This window comes from Dama dama, chromosome 1 (genome assembly GCF_033118175.1).
Source record: "Dama dama isolate Ldn47 chromosome 1, ASM3311817v1, whole genome shotgun sequence".
NCBI classification, from domain to species: Eukaryota; Metazoa; Chordata; class Mammalia; order Artiodactyla; family Cervidae; genus Dama; species Dama dama.
The window spans coordinates 64,092,448-64,104,772 of record NC_083681.1 but is presented as its reverse complement, the minus strand read 5'-3'; the positions used below and the strand labels follow the sequence as shown (position 1 = coordinate 64,104,772).

The window sequence follows — 12,325 nt, the reverse complement described above, 5'->3', positions numbered from 1 at the left end:
GAACAAAGCTAGTGGAGATGATGGAATTCCAGTTGAGCTATTTCAAATCCTAAAAGACAATGCTGTGAAAGTGCTGCACTCAGTACGGAAGCAAATTTGGACCACAGGGCTGGAAAAGGTCAACTTTCATTCCAATCCCAAAGAAAGGCAATGCCAAAGAATGTTCAAAACTGCAGCACGATTGCACTCATCTCACACGCTAGCTAAGTTAGAAAGGTAACAGTCATAATATGGGATGATACACAAGAATTCTGTTAAGCATACTTGGTTGGTGTAAACACTAAATATAGATTTAATTAAGAACTGAAAAATAACTACATTGGGAGAATGGGGAAGAAAATAGGGGGATGACTGATCAGAAGTCATCCATAGATAATATATAACATAGAGAGATGAGCAAATGCCACAGGACAGTGTTGCTTCTAAGGAGGATGACTAGGCAAGTAGGAAAAGATGGGTCAGAGATCCACTATGTTGCCATAAGCTTTTTAGTACCATTTGCCTATTTAAATTATACACACATACTATTGTATTAAAATAAGCTATTATTTAATAAAAAAGGTCTAAATGAGGTTATACATGTCAAGTCATTACAATGGGGCCTGACAAAAAGTTAAGTTTCAAAAAATGTTAGCTGTTAATAGGCAGCACAGTGATGGTTAAGAGGATAAACTCTGAAGGCATGCAGTTGGCTAGCTATGTGATGGTGTCCTGGGCTTCATAGGTGGTTAGTGGTAAAGAATCTGCCTGCCAATGCAGAGACATGAGAGCCACAGGTTCGATCTCTGGGTTGGGAGGAGGACATGGCAACCCACTCCAGTATACTTGCCTGGAGAGTCCCATGAACAGAGGAGCCTGGTGGCCTACAGTCCATAGAGTTGCAAAGAGTTGGACAGGACTGAAGCGACCCCCGCACGCACGCACACACACACACACACACACAATCTTACTTCACAATTCATTCAGGTAAGGAGAGACAGATTCACAGGTTCCTCTCACCTTCCCAACCTAAACTTGAAGGCTTCCTTTCTAGTCTTTACCTTATCCAGCCTTGTCCTCACTGCTAAAGCACACTAATTCTTTAACTCTACTGCACATTTGAAAACCTAATTCTCATTAACGTCACTGGCAAATGTACCTCCTGTGGTGCTGTCATGATACTGCCTACTAAAGCGAAAGGCAAATGAGGCATTCAACAAATGCTTACAGAGCTCCTGCTGTCCTAGCCCTCAACCCATGGAAGACCAGAATCCTGACCTCAAAGGATTATAGTTTAAATGGGAAGTCAAGACAAACGCAAGTGCTAGAGGGTAGCAGATAACCGTGCTGTCAGAACTCCAAAGGGCTGAGAGACGAGATTCTAGCTGATTAGGAAAGGAAATCTTGATTTGTGTACTAGTACCGCTTCATCCTCATTAGAATGGCTATTATCAGAAACACAGAAAACAAGTGTTGGCAAGATGTGGAGAAATTAAGAGCCCTTGTGCACTACCAGAGGGAAAGTAAAACAATGCAGTTTCTGTGGAAAAACAACCCAATGGTTCCTCAAAACATTAAACATTGAATGATCATTTATTAGATGAGGCAATCTCACTTCTGGCTATATACCTGAAAGAAATGAAAGCCGGAACAGGAATAGGTGTTTGCACAACCATGTTCATAGCTGCACTATTCACAGCGGCCAAGAAGTGCAAACCACCCAAGTGTCCATTGATACATGAATGGATAAACAAAATGTGGTATATACAGCCAATAAGATGTGATTCGGCCTCCAAAACAGATGAAATTCAGATACCTGCAATGACATGGATGAAACCTGAAAACATACTAAGTGAAATAAACCAGACACAAAAAGACAAATATTTTATGATTCCATTTTTAATGAGATACCTACCTAGAACAGGCCAATTCAGAGAGGAGGTAGAACAGTGGTTACCAAGGGCTGGGTAGAGAGGGAATGGGGAGTTACTGTTTAATGGGTACAGAGTTTCAGTTTGGGATGATGAAAAAGTTTTGGAGACCACAGTAATGGCTATTCAACAGTGTGAAGGCTCTCAATGCCCTGGAAATATACATTTAAAAATAGTTAAAATAGTAAATTTTATATATTTCTTTTACAATTAAAAAATAACACTTAATTTTAAAAAGTCTGCCAGGCAAAGAAAACATGGTGAGGGGCCAACAGAGATATTCCAGGTTAGGGAAACATCATATGCAAACCAAGAAGAAGGAAACATAGCTTAGTTTGGCTAAAGAGTAAGACATAAATGAAAATGAAAAGTGAGTCAAGGAAGTTCAAAAAACTATGCTGGGACGACCACCTAATAGAACATAGCCATAGTACCTTCCAGTACACTTTAATACATGGTTAATGGGTTTGACATTATATAAATAACAATGAAAAGGCATGAAAATAAAAATTTTAAGTGAGTAAAATAAACAAACAATAAAAAACTGAACCTGTTTGCAGTGCCATAGGCATAGCTATGTTCACAAGGATATAATGACAAAAAAGAAAAGAAAAACTGCACATGCTTTGAGATGGTCTCAACTATAAAGCTAAAATAATGGGATTTTAAATACAAAGTGAAGATATCCATGAACGCTGTTACCTGTTCTCCTTTACTGACTTAGAATACTTGTCCTGAGACTGAAAAGGCATGTAAAGGACCAGATCCTTCCAAGAAAAGTAAGGAAGGTAAGGGGAACCAGTTGCAGGGGAGGAACTATTTTCCTGGTTCATCAGAAAACCCTTCCTCTGACAAAGTGAGCAGAACTGAATGGAAGAAGCCATGCAAATCTCTGACGGAAGGGCCTTCTAGACAGAGGAAAGCGCAAGCACAAGAATGAGCCGAGAGCATACTTGGTATGTTGAGAATTCACCGAGGGAGCCGTGTGCCAGAGTGGACTCAGCGTGAGGAGAGGCAAGGCCAGAGCTGAAGTCATACAGGTGGGGGGTGTGTATCATATTGGGCCTTGGAAACCACAGTCAGGACTTCAGATTTTCTTCCGAGATTAATGAGAAGCTCTTGGAGGGTTTTCAGCAGAAGAGTAACATGACCTGGCTTATAATTTAAAAGTGACACTCTGAAAGCTGCAGGGAGAACAGTCCGTACCGGGCCAAGGGTGTGGCGGGGACATCTTCTGGGACACTCCTGCAATAAACTGGATTAGAGGTGGTGGTAGCCTGGGCCAGGCTAGTTGGTGGAACAAGTAGTGAGGAGTGGTCAGATTACATTTAAAAGGTAGAGCCAATGAGAATTTCTGGTAGTTCAGATGTGGCATGGGAAAGTTAGGAATCAAGGATGACTTGATTTAGGAGTACCAGTTTAAAAAAAAAAAAAAAAAACACAGAAATCCAAATTAGATGCCTCTGCTCCAAAAACAACATTCTTCTTCCTATAAAAAGTGCCCTAAAAGCCTACATAGCCTTGATTCCTATTCAGTTATTCAAATGTAGACAGAAAAATCCTATTAAAAATCAGGTCAGCTATGAAGAGCCTGTGCTTGCTCTTGGCAAAGCATTGGCCCAGGGAAACAGTCCAAGGAAGCCTCGTGTGGTTTTTCCAAGTGTAGAAACTATACTCACTCTCTTCCCCTCTTAGCATGAGACCTGCCATACACATACACATGAGCCGTACTTGATGGCATCAGTGTTAAACCTGAGGTATAAAGTGTAATGACTAATGGGTGTAAGTCAGGTGGGCCTGTAAGGCGTCTCCCATCTGCCCTTACAGATCTACTCGTCAACCCCTCAACACTACTAAACAGGCTACACTAACAGGCTTCCTTGCTTTGGCCTCCAGTTGGGTTCCACCAACAGGAAGCATAAGGAGACTGAAAAGGAGAGAGGAGAGTGAGGTCAGGTTATTTCCTCAGCTCCCTCCTTGTGGGGTCACCTGACCTGGCTGGATCCTTTAACTGAAGGGCACAGCTCCATCAGAGATCACAAAGGCTCCCCACTTCCCAGTTCAGGAAGTGCTCCTTGTCCATGCCTCTTCAAGCTGAGGGTGATCACAGCACCTTACTCAAAAAGCCCCTTAGTACTGTGCCACCTCTATACCCTAAGTTCACAAAAATGGTCACTTATTAAACTCCAGTCAAATTACCCATTTTTGGAGTGTCATCCATTCCCTGACAGGACTGTATAAGAAGATTTAGGAGGGTGGCATTAAGTAACAAGAAAATTGTCAAACCACAGGCAGGTTACTCCATTTGAATGAACAGCATGAGCAGAGAGGGGCTTTCCTGGTAGCTCAGCTGGTAAAGAATCTGCTTGCAATGCAGGAGACCCTGGTTTGATTCCTGGATTGGGAAGATCCCCTGGAGAAGGGATAGGCTACCCACTCCAGTATTCTGGGTTTCCGTGGGGGCTCAGTCAGTAAAGAATCCACTTGCAATGTGGGGGACCTGGGTTCAATCCCTGGGTCATGAAGATGCCCAGGAGAAGGGCATGGCAACCCACTCCAGTATTCTTGCTTAACACCTTTCTTGTTCTCAGATATGGTAAATACCCTTGCAAAGTAGCACAATTATTTTCTATAGGAAATAACCAAAATGTTCATGGTAACAGGTCGGCGACCAGGTAGCATTATAGATAAATTACAGGGAGATCTACAAGTTCCCTGGAATCACATACAAAATTTTGCATTTTTCTGAAGAAGTGATAAGAGTTTTTCAGTTTTCAAATAGATTTATGCCCCTCTAAAAAAAATCAGTGCTAAGAGATTCCCAAAGAAATGCTCCTGAATTATAAATTTACCAACCTTAATTCTTCCCTAGAAATGTTTTGCTAATACAAGAAAGACCATGATTGCAGGAAAATATCTAGTAGACCACCAGCTACACTAAATGGACTGCTTACCAAATACAAAAAATAAAGAGGCACGATACATCCCCCTTTGTTTACAGAACCTGTTGGTTCCTCCATACACTTAGTACCCACTCAGTGATCTGACGGTATGTCAGTACGGCTGCAGAACTATTTCCTGAGCGAAATAAACCAAACACTTCAGAAGAGGTTTCAGCTTGCAGCACTGGTCTTCCTGGTATTAAACTAGAAAATTTAAGTTCTACATGAATCCCAGTTAATTTTGCAATCCTGGAACAAAGGCAAAAAGAAATCACCACTCCAGAGTGTAGTGGAAGAATGAACATATGACTAATAGTTTGGGGATTTACACATTTTGTCAAAAAGGCAAATGATGCTCAAGATAACAATAAGGTATATTCAAGAGTGGATCATCTTAGAAACTTACAGAGAGGACACTGACATATACTTTAACTTTTGAATGGTCCTAATTCCTTTATACACAATCTAGAAGGTTAGTATCTTACATTATTTAAAATAACTTAAGACATCACAACTGCTGCTGAAATAACATTTCACAATGTAGATATTACTCAAATGCCTCACTTACAAAAAAAAAAAAGCAGGTGTTCGCTAAAACATACAGAGTGAACAAACCTTCAGCACGCTGACACTGTTCTGCTGATGTCCATAGTCAAGTTATTACTTGGCAATGAAGAAGGCTGTGGTTAGGGAAAGAACCAGCTTTGGTGTCAGGCAGCCTGGGCTGAAACTAGATTTCTATCACCCAAGCATAGCACTAGCTATCATAAGCACGGAGGGAATTCACACAAAGGGCTGAGAAAGGGGAATGGTACATGGTAAGCTCTCAATAAATGCTACGTGTTGTTCCCAAACCCACTTTTCCAACTTTTTTCTGGCTGGCAGAGACCCGATTCTGTTTGGCTGTAACCCTCTCTTGTGAACACGGGCCCTGAGTTGATGATCCCACTGCCCAGTGCCTGAGTCCATGCGGACTGCTATGAGAAAATACCTGAGACTGGCGGCTTAGAAACAACATTTATTTCTCATGGTCTGGAGGCCGGAGAGTCCAAGATCATGATCCTGGCCAATTGGTATGGTGGCTGATGAGGGCCCACTTCCTGGTTCACAGAGCACATCTTCTTGTGGTGTCTTCCCATGGTGGCAGGGGTGAGGCAGCTCTTTGGAGTCTCTTTTATAAGGGCACTAAATCCCACTCATGAGGGCTCCTCTCACTCTGACCCAGGCCCCTGCCAAAGGCCCCCACCTAATACCCTCTCATTGCCCATCAGGTTACAATGTATGAATTTGGGGAGGACACAAATATTCAGTCTACAGTTCCCAACTTCATGATTAGTCAGTCAGTCTACTCCAAGATATCCAACAAGCAAGGACCTCTGTTCTTCCTCTGTATAGTATCATGTTCATAGTTCCAAGGTAGTCATTCACTTACTAACCTTGGACAAACCACTAAACCTCACGGACTATCTCTTTACCCATAAAACACAACTAACCTTTGCAAGGTTCTTATGATTAGAAGTGACAGAGGTAAAGAATCTTTTTTTTTCAGGCCACACGGTGTGGCCTGTAGGGTCTTCGTTCTCCAATCAGGGATCGAACCTGTGCTTCCTGCATTGGTGTGCAGAGCGTTAACCACCAAACCACCAGGGAAGTTCGAAAAGAATCTAAAATGAAGCCCGGCAAATAGGGAATGTTCAGTATGTAATGGCTCCTTGGAATATCCCACTTACGTATCGCGAATGAAAAGTTTTAAAGCAATGAGTAGGACTAAGTACTTCCTGATAATCCAAATCTTACCAGATTCTCCTGCTGCTGCTTCTATGATCTCATTCATCCCCTTTCTGTTTTCCTTAGATGACCACAGATCTCAACTACTGAGTAGCCTATTCTGACTTGCTTAATTGATCATCCATTTTCTCTAGTCAATACTTAACCCCAAAACAATTAAAACGAAGGACTTCACTACTCTACTCTAATCAAGAGGTCAGAATAACAGACATCATTGATTCCCAACTCACACTTCCCTTTTAAACGAAATGTCCGAATTGCAGTCTTTGATTTAATCAACCCTGTGTTCTGTACCACAGCTGACCTATAGCTTCTCTGACCAGGGAATCTGGAATTAGATCACAAAAATGGTGGTGTGTGCTTGAACTAAACTGAAAGAGCAACGAGTGTAAGGACCTGCATCAGCATTAAGGCAAAGCAAGTTGACATGATAGAAAAAGAAAAACCATGAGTAGATTGGCAAGTGTGGAGAAAACCAACGTAAATCAGAGAAAAGACAGCAGACAATGGGAGCCCTACAAGAAATGGATATGGCCCAGACACTCTGGTGTTGTACCCTTCTAAGAAATCCTATATCTTTATTTCAGCAAGTCTGTATGTTTCTGTTTCCATGGTTAAAGAACTCAAAGAACAGTAATAGTCTCATCAGTATCAGTGTAGAAAGATTTAATTAGAGCCAGGACTAAAACAGTATTTATGCTTTGATAAAAATAACTGTGAAAATTAATAAACAGAAACTTCAATTAAATAGAGTTGGGAGACCAGAAGGGGGACCTCTCACACCCTGTAGTAACTGCAAAGCCCAACAGGAAGAAGACTGATTCCTCTCCTTTCCTGGCGAGGACTCAGCCAGTGGAAAGCCGTGGACGCTTTGCTTACTGTAGACTCCCACCTTCCTCTGCCCCTCTGTATTAAATGTTCTCCTTCCCGAGCTTGTGGGGATTAGCATGTGGCTCCCCATGGTTGCACACCCCAAACTGCTCTTCTCTGCAGATCCCAAATAAACCCATCTTTGCTCAAGAAATGTCTGGAAGTCTGTTATAGGTCAACATGCCACACCATTGACTCTTTAACAAAGAAGTCCTCTCCTTGTTATAGAACCACCATCAAAAACTCAGATGCTTAGAGGAAACAGGAGAAAGTGGGTTAGCAGCACCTCTTGAGTTTCTTCAGATTCAGTCATGCTTCAATTTCATATTAAATCTATAATAAATTTCTTCCTTTATACACACACTCACACACTCCTTTCTCCCATTTTTCCTAACCTATCTCCCGTTTTCTGCTTTCCATAGAGATAAGAGTACAAGAAAAGAACAACAACTAGAGGTGATGACAAATTTCAAAGGACATTCAGTCTTGCTGGCTGAGAGGTAACAAAGAGAAAATGGTCAACTAGAAAGTATGTAATTTCCTACCTGAAGAGAACAGTCATTACTCAGTCTCAATCGTCTGTCACCATATAGGTCCTAACTTTAAATTTTCAAAGGAAGACAAAAATTTAGACTGTTTAGATAAACAGTTCCTAGTTTTTAAATGTTGTCAATAAATTTTCTCCTAAAATGACACAGACTGGTTCACTGGCTGCAAAGATGCAATACTGTAGACCCGCTTTTTTAATATAACTTTCAAGATTTTTAGCTTCCACAGATATGTTTATTTAACATCTATAAATGCAAGGCCTATAGTCAGATATTGGGCAAAGCACTACAAAGACTGAACCTCATTTATTCTCCTCCTCTCATGTTATTTTACATTCAACATGTTATTCCTCAGAGACAACTTAAAACCAACAATATTAACATCTTATTATTAATTAATTCCAAACTAAGCCACTTTCTCTGAAAGGGCAGCAATGGAAACTCTTCAAAGTTAAATGCCTAGGGTGTGATGAAAAATGGTTTACAAATACTTTGCCACTTCTGTAAATACCACAGCTAGGCTCTGGGCCTTTATGTCTGCTACTCTTTCAGCCTGAAAGGGCTGCCACCTCCAGGAAGCCTTCTTAAGTTCTCCCTTATCATCCTGAACTTAGCCCCTCAGAGCTCACTACACACACTACTGAAATCACATTGCTGTTGTTTACCTCCCCATACTTTAAGGATAAAGCCTATACAGAACACAGGATTCCATCTTCAGAAGCATGACTAGATGGGCCATGTGCCTGAATACACAGAATCTGTTCCTTCAGCAGGCCAACCACTTTCTTAGCAGCTACCAGGTACCTTGCAACTAGGGCTCATTTCTTCACTCAGTAATAGTATGGTGAATAAGTCTCTACCCTCTCAGGACACACTGCACTGCAGTTCAGAGAATGAAATAATTAAGGATTTGTTAAACACAGAGTAAAAAATACATGGCTCCTTTTCAGTTCATTACCATTATAGTTGTGTGGCTTTGGAAGTACCACTTAATTTCTCTGAGCCTTAGTATCTTCTGCCCAATAAAAATGCAGAAAATGCCAACTTTACTAGGTGGTTGTGAGAAGTGAATAAGGAACTCTAAGGGCTAAGCACATTGCATATGCTATAAGTTCATAAATATGCTGCCAACAAACACCTTTTGAAGAAACCAAAACTCCAAGTGACTTCGCAACTGACTGATTTTTAAATCCTTGACAGTTAAGTGAAAGATGAAATAATTCAGTAATTGTGTCAAATTCATAGTCTATAGACTACCAAATAGTTGTTTAGTTTTATGAAACTGTAATTTCTACCAAGCTTGAGAAAAACCAACAAACACCTCGTAATCCACGCTCTGTAAAGCAAATAGTTCAAGGATTGTCATGTATATTTATCATGGCAAAACAAAAGCCTGTATGTGAAAAGTCAGGAGACAAATTTTGGCTTAGCATTAGGAAAAAAATCTAAGACTTCCAAATAAGCTACAGCTATCCAATAACATACAATAATCAGCTTTCATGTAGACAGACTAATGCCTGTGCCCCACCACACCCAAGATGTCCTAACCCCAGAACCTATGAATATGTTATGTTACATGGCAAGAGGGAATTAAAAGTTGAAAAAGAGATTAGAACTGCTAAACAGTTGACCTTTATTCAAAAAAATTTAAATGACTTTGGCATATTTTTTTATTCATTTATTTTTTGGCCGTACTGCACAGCATGTGGGATCTTACTTCCCTGACCAGGGATCGAACCCACACCCTGTGCAGTGGAAGTGTGATCTAAACTACTGGTTAGTGTGTGTGTGTGGATGCTAAGTCGCTTCAGTCGTGTCCAACTTTTTGTGACCCTATGGACTGTAGCCCACCAGGCTCCTCTATCTGTGGGATTCTCCAGGCAAGAATACTGGAATGGGTTGCCATGACCTCCCCCAGAGGATCTTCCCGACCCAGGGATCGAACCTGTGTCTTCTGCAGCTCCTACGCTGCAGGTAGATTCTTTACCACTGAGCCATGAGCGAAGTCCTTTAACCACCGGCTCACCAGGTAAACTCCTGAGGACCACCACTGAAAAACTGATCTTGAAATAGGGAAAGAATCCTAGATCACTGAGGCAGGCCCAAGATAATCACCAGCATCCTGTATACATCAAAGAGGGAGGCACCAGGAAGCTAACACAGCTTTCCTAGGATTCCTTACAGATGAAGTTCAAGCAGACAGACAAGTTGTTCGCAGTGTGTTGAGGGGTAGGTAAAATGTCATGATGTCTCAGGCAAGGACTGTCAAGTTGGGTCTAAGCAAAACCCCTGAAACGGCATGCACATTTTTGAGTATGCAACACTTGCCCCCTTTCTCAGTAGAGAGTGTTTAAAATGTTCAAAGATTCTCAAAAGTATCTGTTTAATAAGAACATTCTTTCTCAGTTATTCCTAACAGTGAGCTTTTAACATTCCATGATTTTCTAAGAGAGCAAATCTCAAAGTGTAGCCCATCAAACATCAAATGTTGATATTTCGTACATGAAAATTCACCAAAGGTTGTTTGTAAAATGCAGACTGCTGAGTTCCACCCCAGACAGAATCTCTGGCAGCTGTAGGAAAGTTCATTATTTAACAAACTGGGGGAAGCGAAGACAGGGAATGCTATGAAACATTAGGCTGAAGAAGTTAAATTGTTCCCTTAAATCTTAAAATCTCAGTGCACTCACCATGCCATTAACTTCATATAACATCCCCGCCCGGGCCTCAAGTAGCTCAGACTATGATGAACTGTAATATAAAAACTTTAGCATAGGCGATGCCCACGCCAAATTTTTTATATTACAATTCATCATATGGAGGGACTGAATGATCGGCAGGTAATAATGATACATCACACATATGCACTCGCCCCTCTTGTAAAGGAAAATAATGGCTGGCACACTACATTGCAAACTATTAAATACTGGGAGAATCGTGTTGTGTTTAATGACAACTTTCTATAATAAATTTTGTGAAGAAAAAGGAATTTCATGGACTGCCCAGTTCCACAAGGGTTAATTCACAACTCACAGCAGTTGCCAAGCAACAGTGAGACCTGAGAGGAATTCAAGATGAAGCACTCTGCTTTGGATAAACAGGCTGTAAGATAGTTCAAAGGACATCTCAGGAAGAATTTAAATAACCCTAGATTCTTACACCTCCCCATCCATAGAAAAACACTAAGATAATAAATATTAAACTCATTAACATGACATATCTGTTATGATCGGCAGTAATCTTTGCTAAGATATACGCTTGACTGCATGCATTTCCTAGCCAAAAAAATTCATATGCAATCTGGCTTACCCCCCGCCCCCACCCCGGCAGAGTAGCTGCTCAGAGCTGAGTCGCTGTCTCCCGGGCTATAAAACTCAGTAAGACCTCGAATAAAACTTAAACTCACAGCTCTTACGTTGTGTCTTTAAGTCGACACCTTCCTAAGATTCCCCTCCTAAATTTTCACTCTTTCAAGCTCATGTTTTGCTTAAAACATTCTTCCGGACCTATGTCTGATGATGTCTTGACATTTACAAATGGGATCCTTCACCAGTCCTTGCCTAGAGCAATCCCAGTGGCCTCGAAGTTCTCCTGAGACGGGCCAGGAGAATGAATAAAAGCAGCTAACGATGACGTCTGAATGTTAGCAAACTTGGGCAATTAGCCAACTCTAAAGACACCTGAAATATGACTGGGAAGCGGCCTGAGACAGGCCTCAGAACCCAAATTCCAAGGCAAGGTCACGAAGAAGCCAGACGGCCAGGGATGGAGTCAAGTTCTCCTAGCTTCCAAAAAAGCCCTTTGCGGCATGCACTAGACCACGTCAGCAGACCCTCTCCCAGAAAAAAGGATTAGGGAACGGTGAGCTCCGGGCGCCGCCACACCCAGATTCAGGCCCTCGATCAAAAGGCCCCTGCCCCAGGCCCATTGCTCAGGTACAGAGAAGCTGAGCAAGCCCCGGCCACTCACCCCGCAGCCACTGCGTACTGTGAAACCATCTCCAACTAGCTCCACGGCCGACAGACCACCTAGCAGCCCCCTTAACCAGCTTTGAGCTTCTGCGACTACCAAAGCCCAGAAGGCAACGCAGCAGCCGAGGGTCACAGCCTAGCCTCCAGGAGGCCGCCATCTTGCCGGCCTTCTCCTGGGCTGCCCTCAGCACAGCCTGATCGCCCAGTCATCAAAGCCCGCCCATGCCCCGCCTCCCATTCGGGGACACGCCCCCTAGAAGCCTGCGCGCCTCTGAGTCAAGTTCTAGCCCCGCCTC

At 42.1% G+C, this 12,325-nt stretch overlaps 1 protein-coding gene across 2 annotated transcripts in view; it reads right to left on the bottom strand.

The window, feature by feature from the left end:
- Window positions 1-12,226, bottom strand: part of PDHX (pyruvate dehydrogenase complex component X) — a 71,474-nt gene extending 59,248 nt beyond the window's left edge. Inside the window, exon 1 of one of the 2 annotated variants that reach the window (XM_061151824.1) lies at window positions 12,028-12,226. In XM_061151824.1, coding sequence (XP_061007807.1) covers window positions 12,028-12,187 — 160 coding nt within the window. In that variant the 5' untranslated portion in view covers window positions 12,188-12,226. Of the gene's footprint in view, window positions 1-5,843; window positions 6,250-12,027 lie in introns of those variants that run through there. The other variant, XM_061151832.1, reaches the window with a different exon arrangement.
- Window positions 12,227-12,325: the final 99 nt, after the last annotated feature.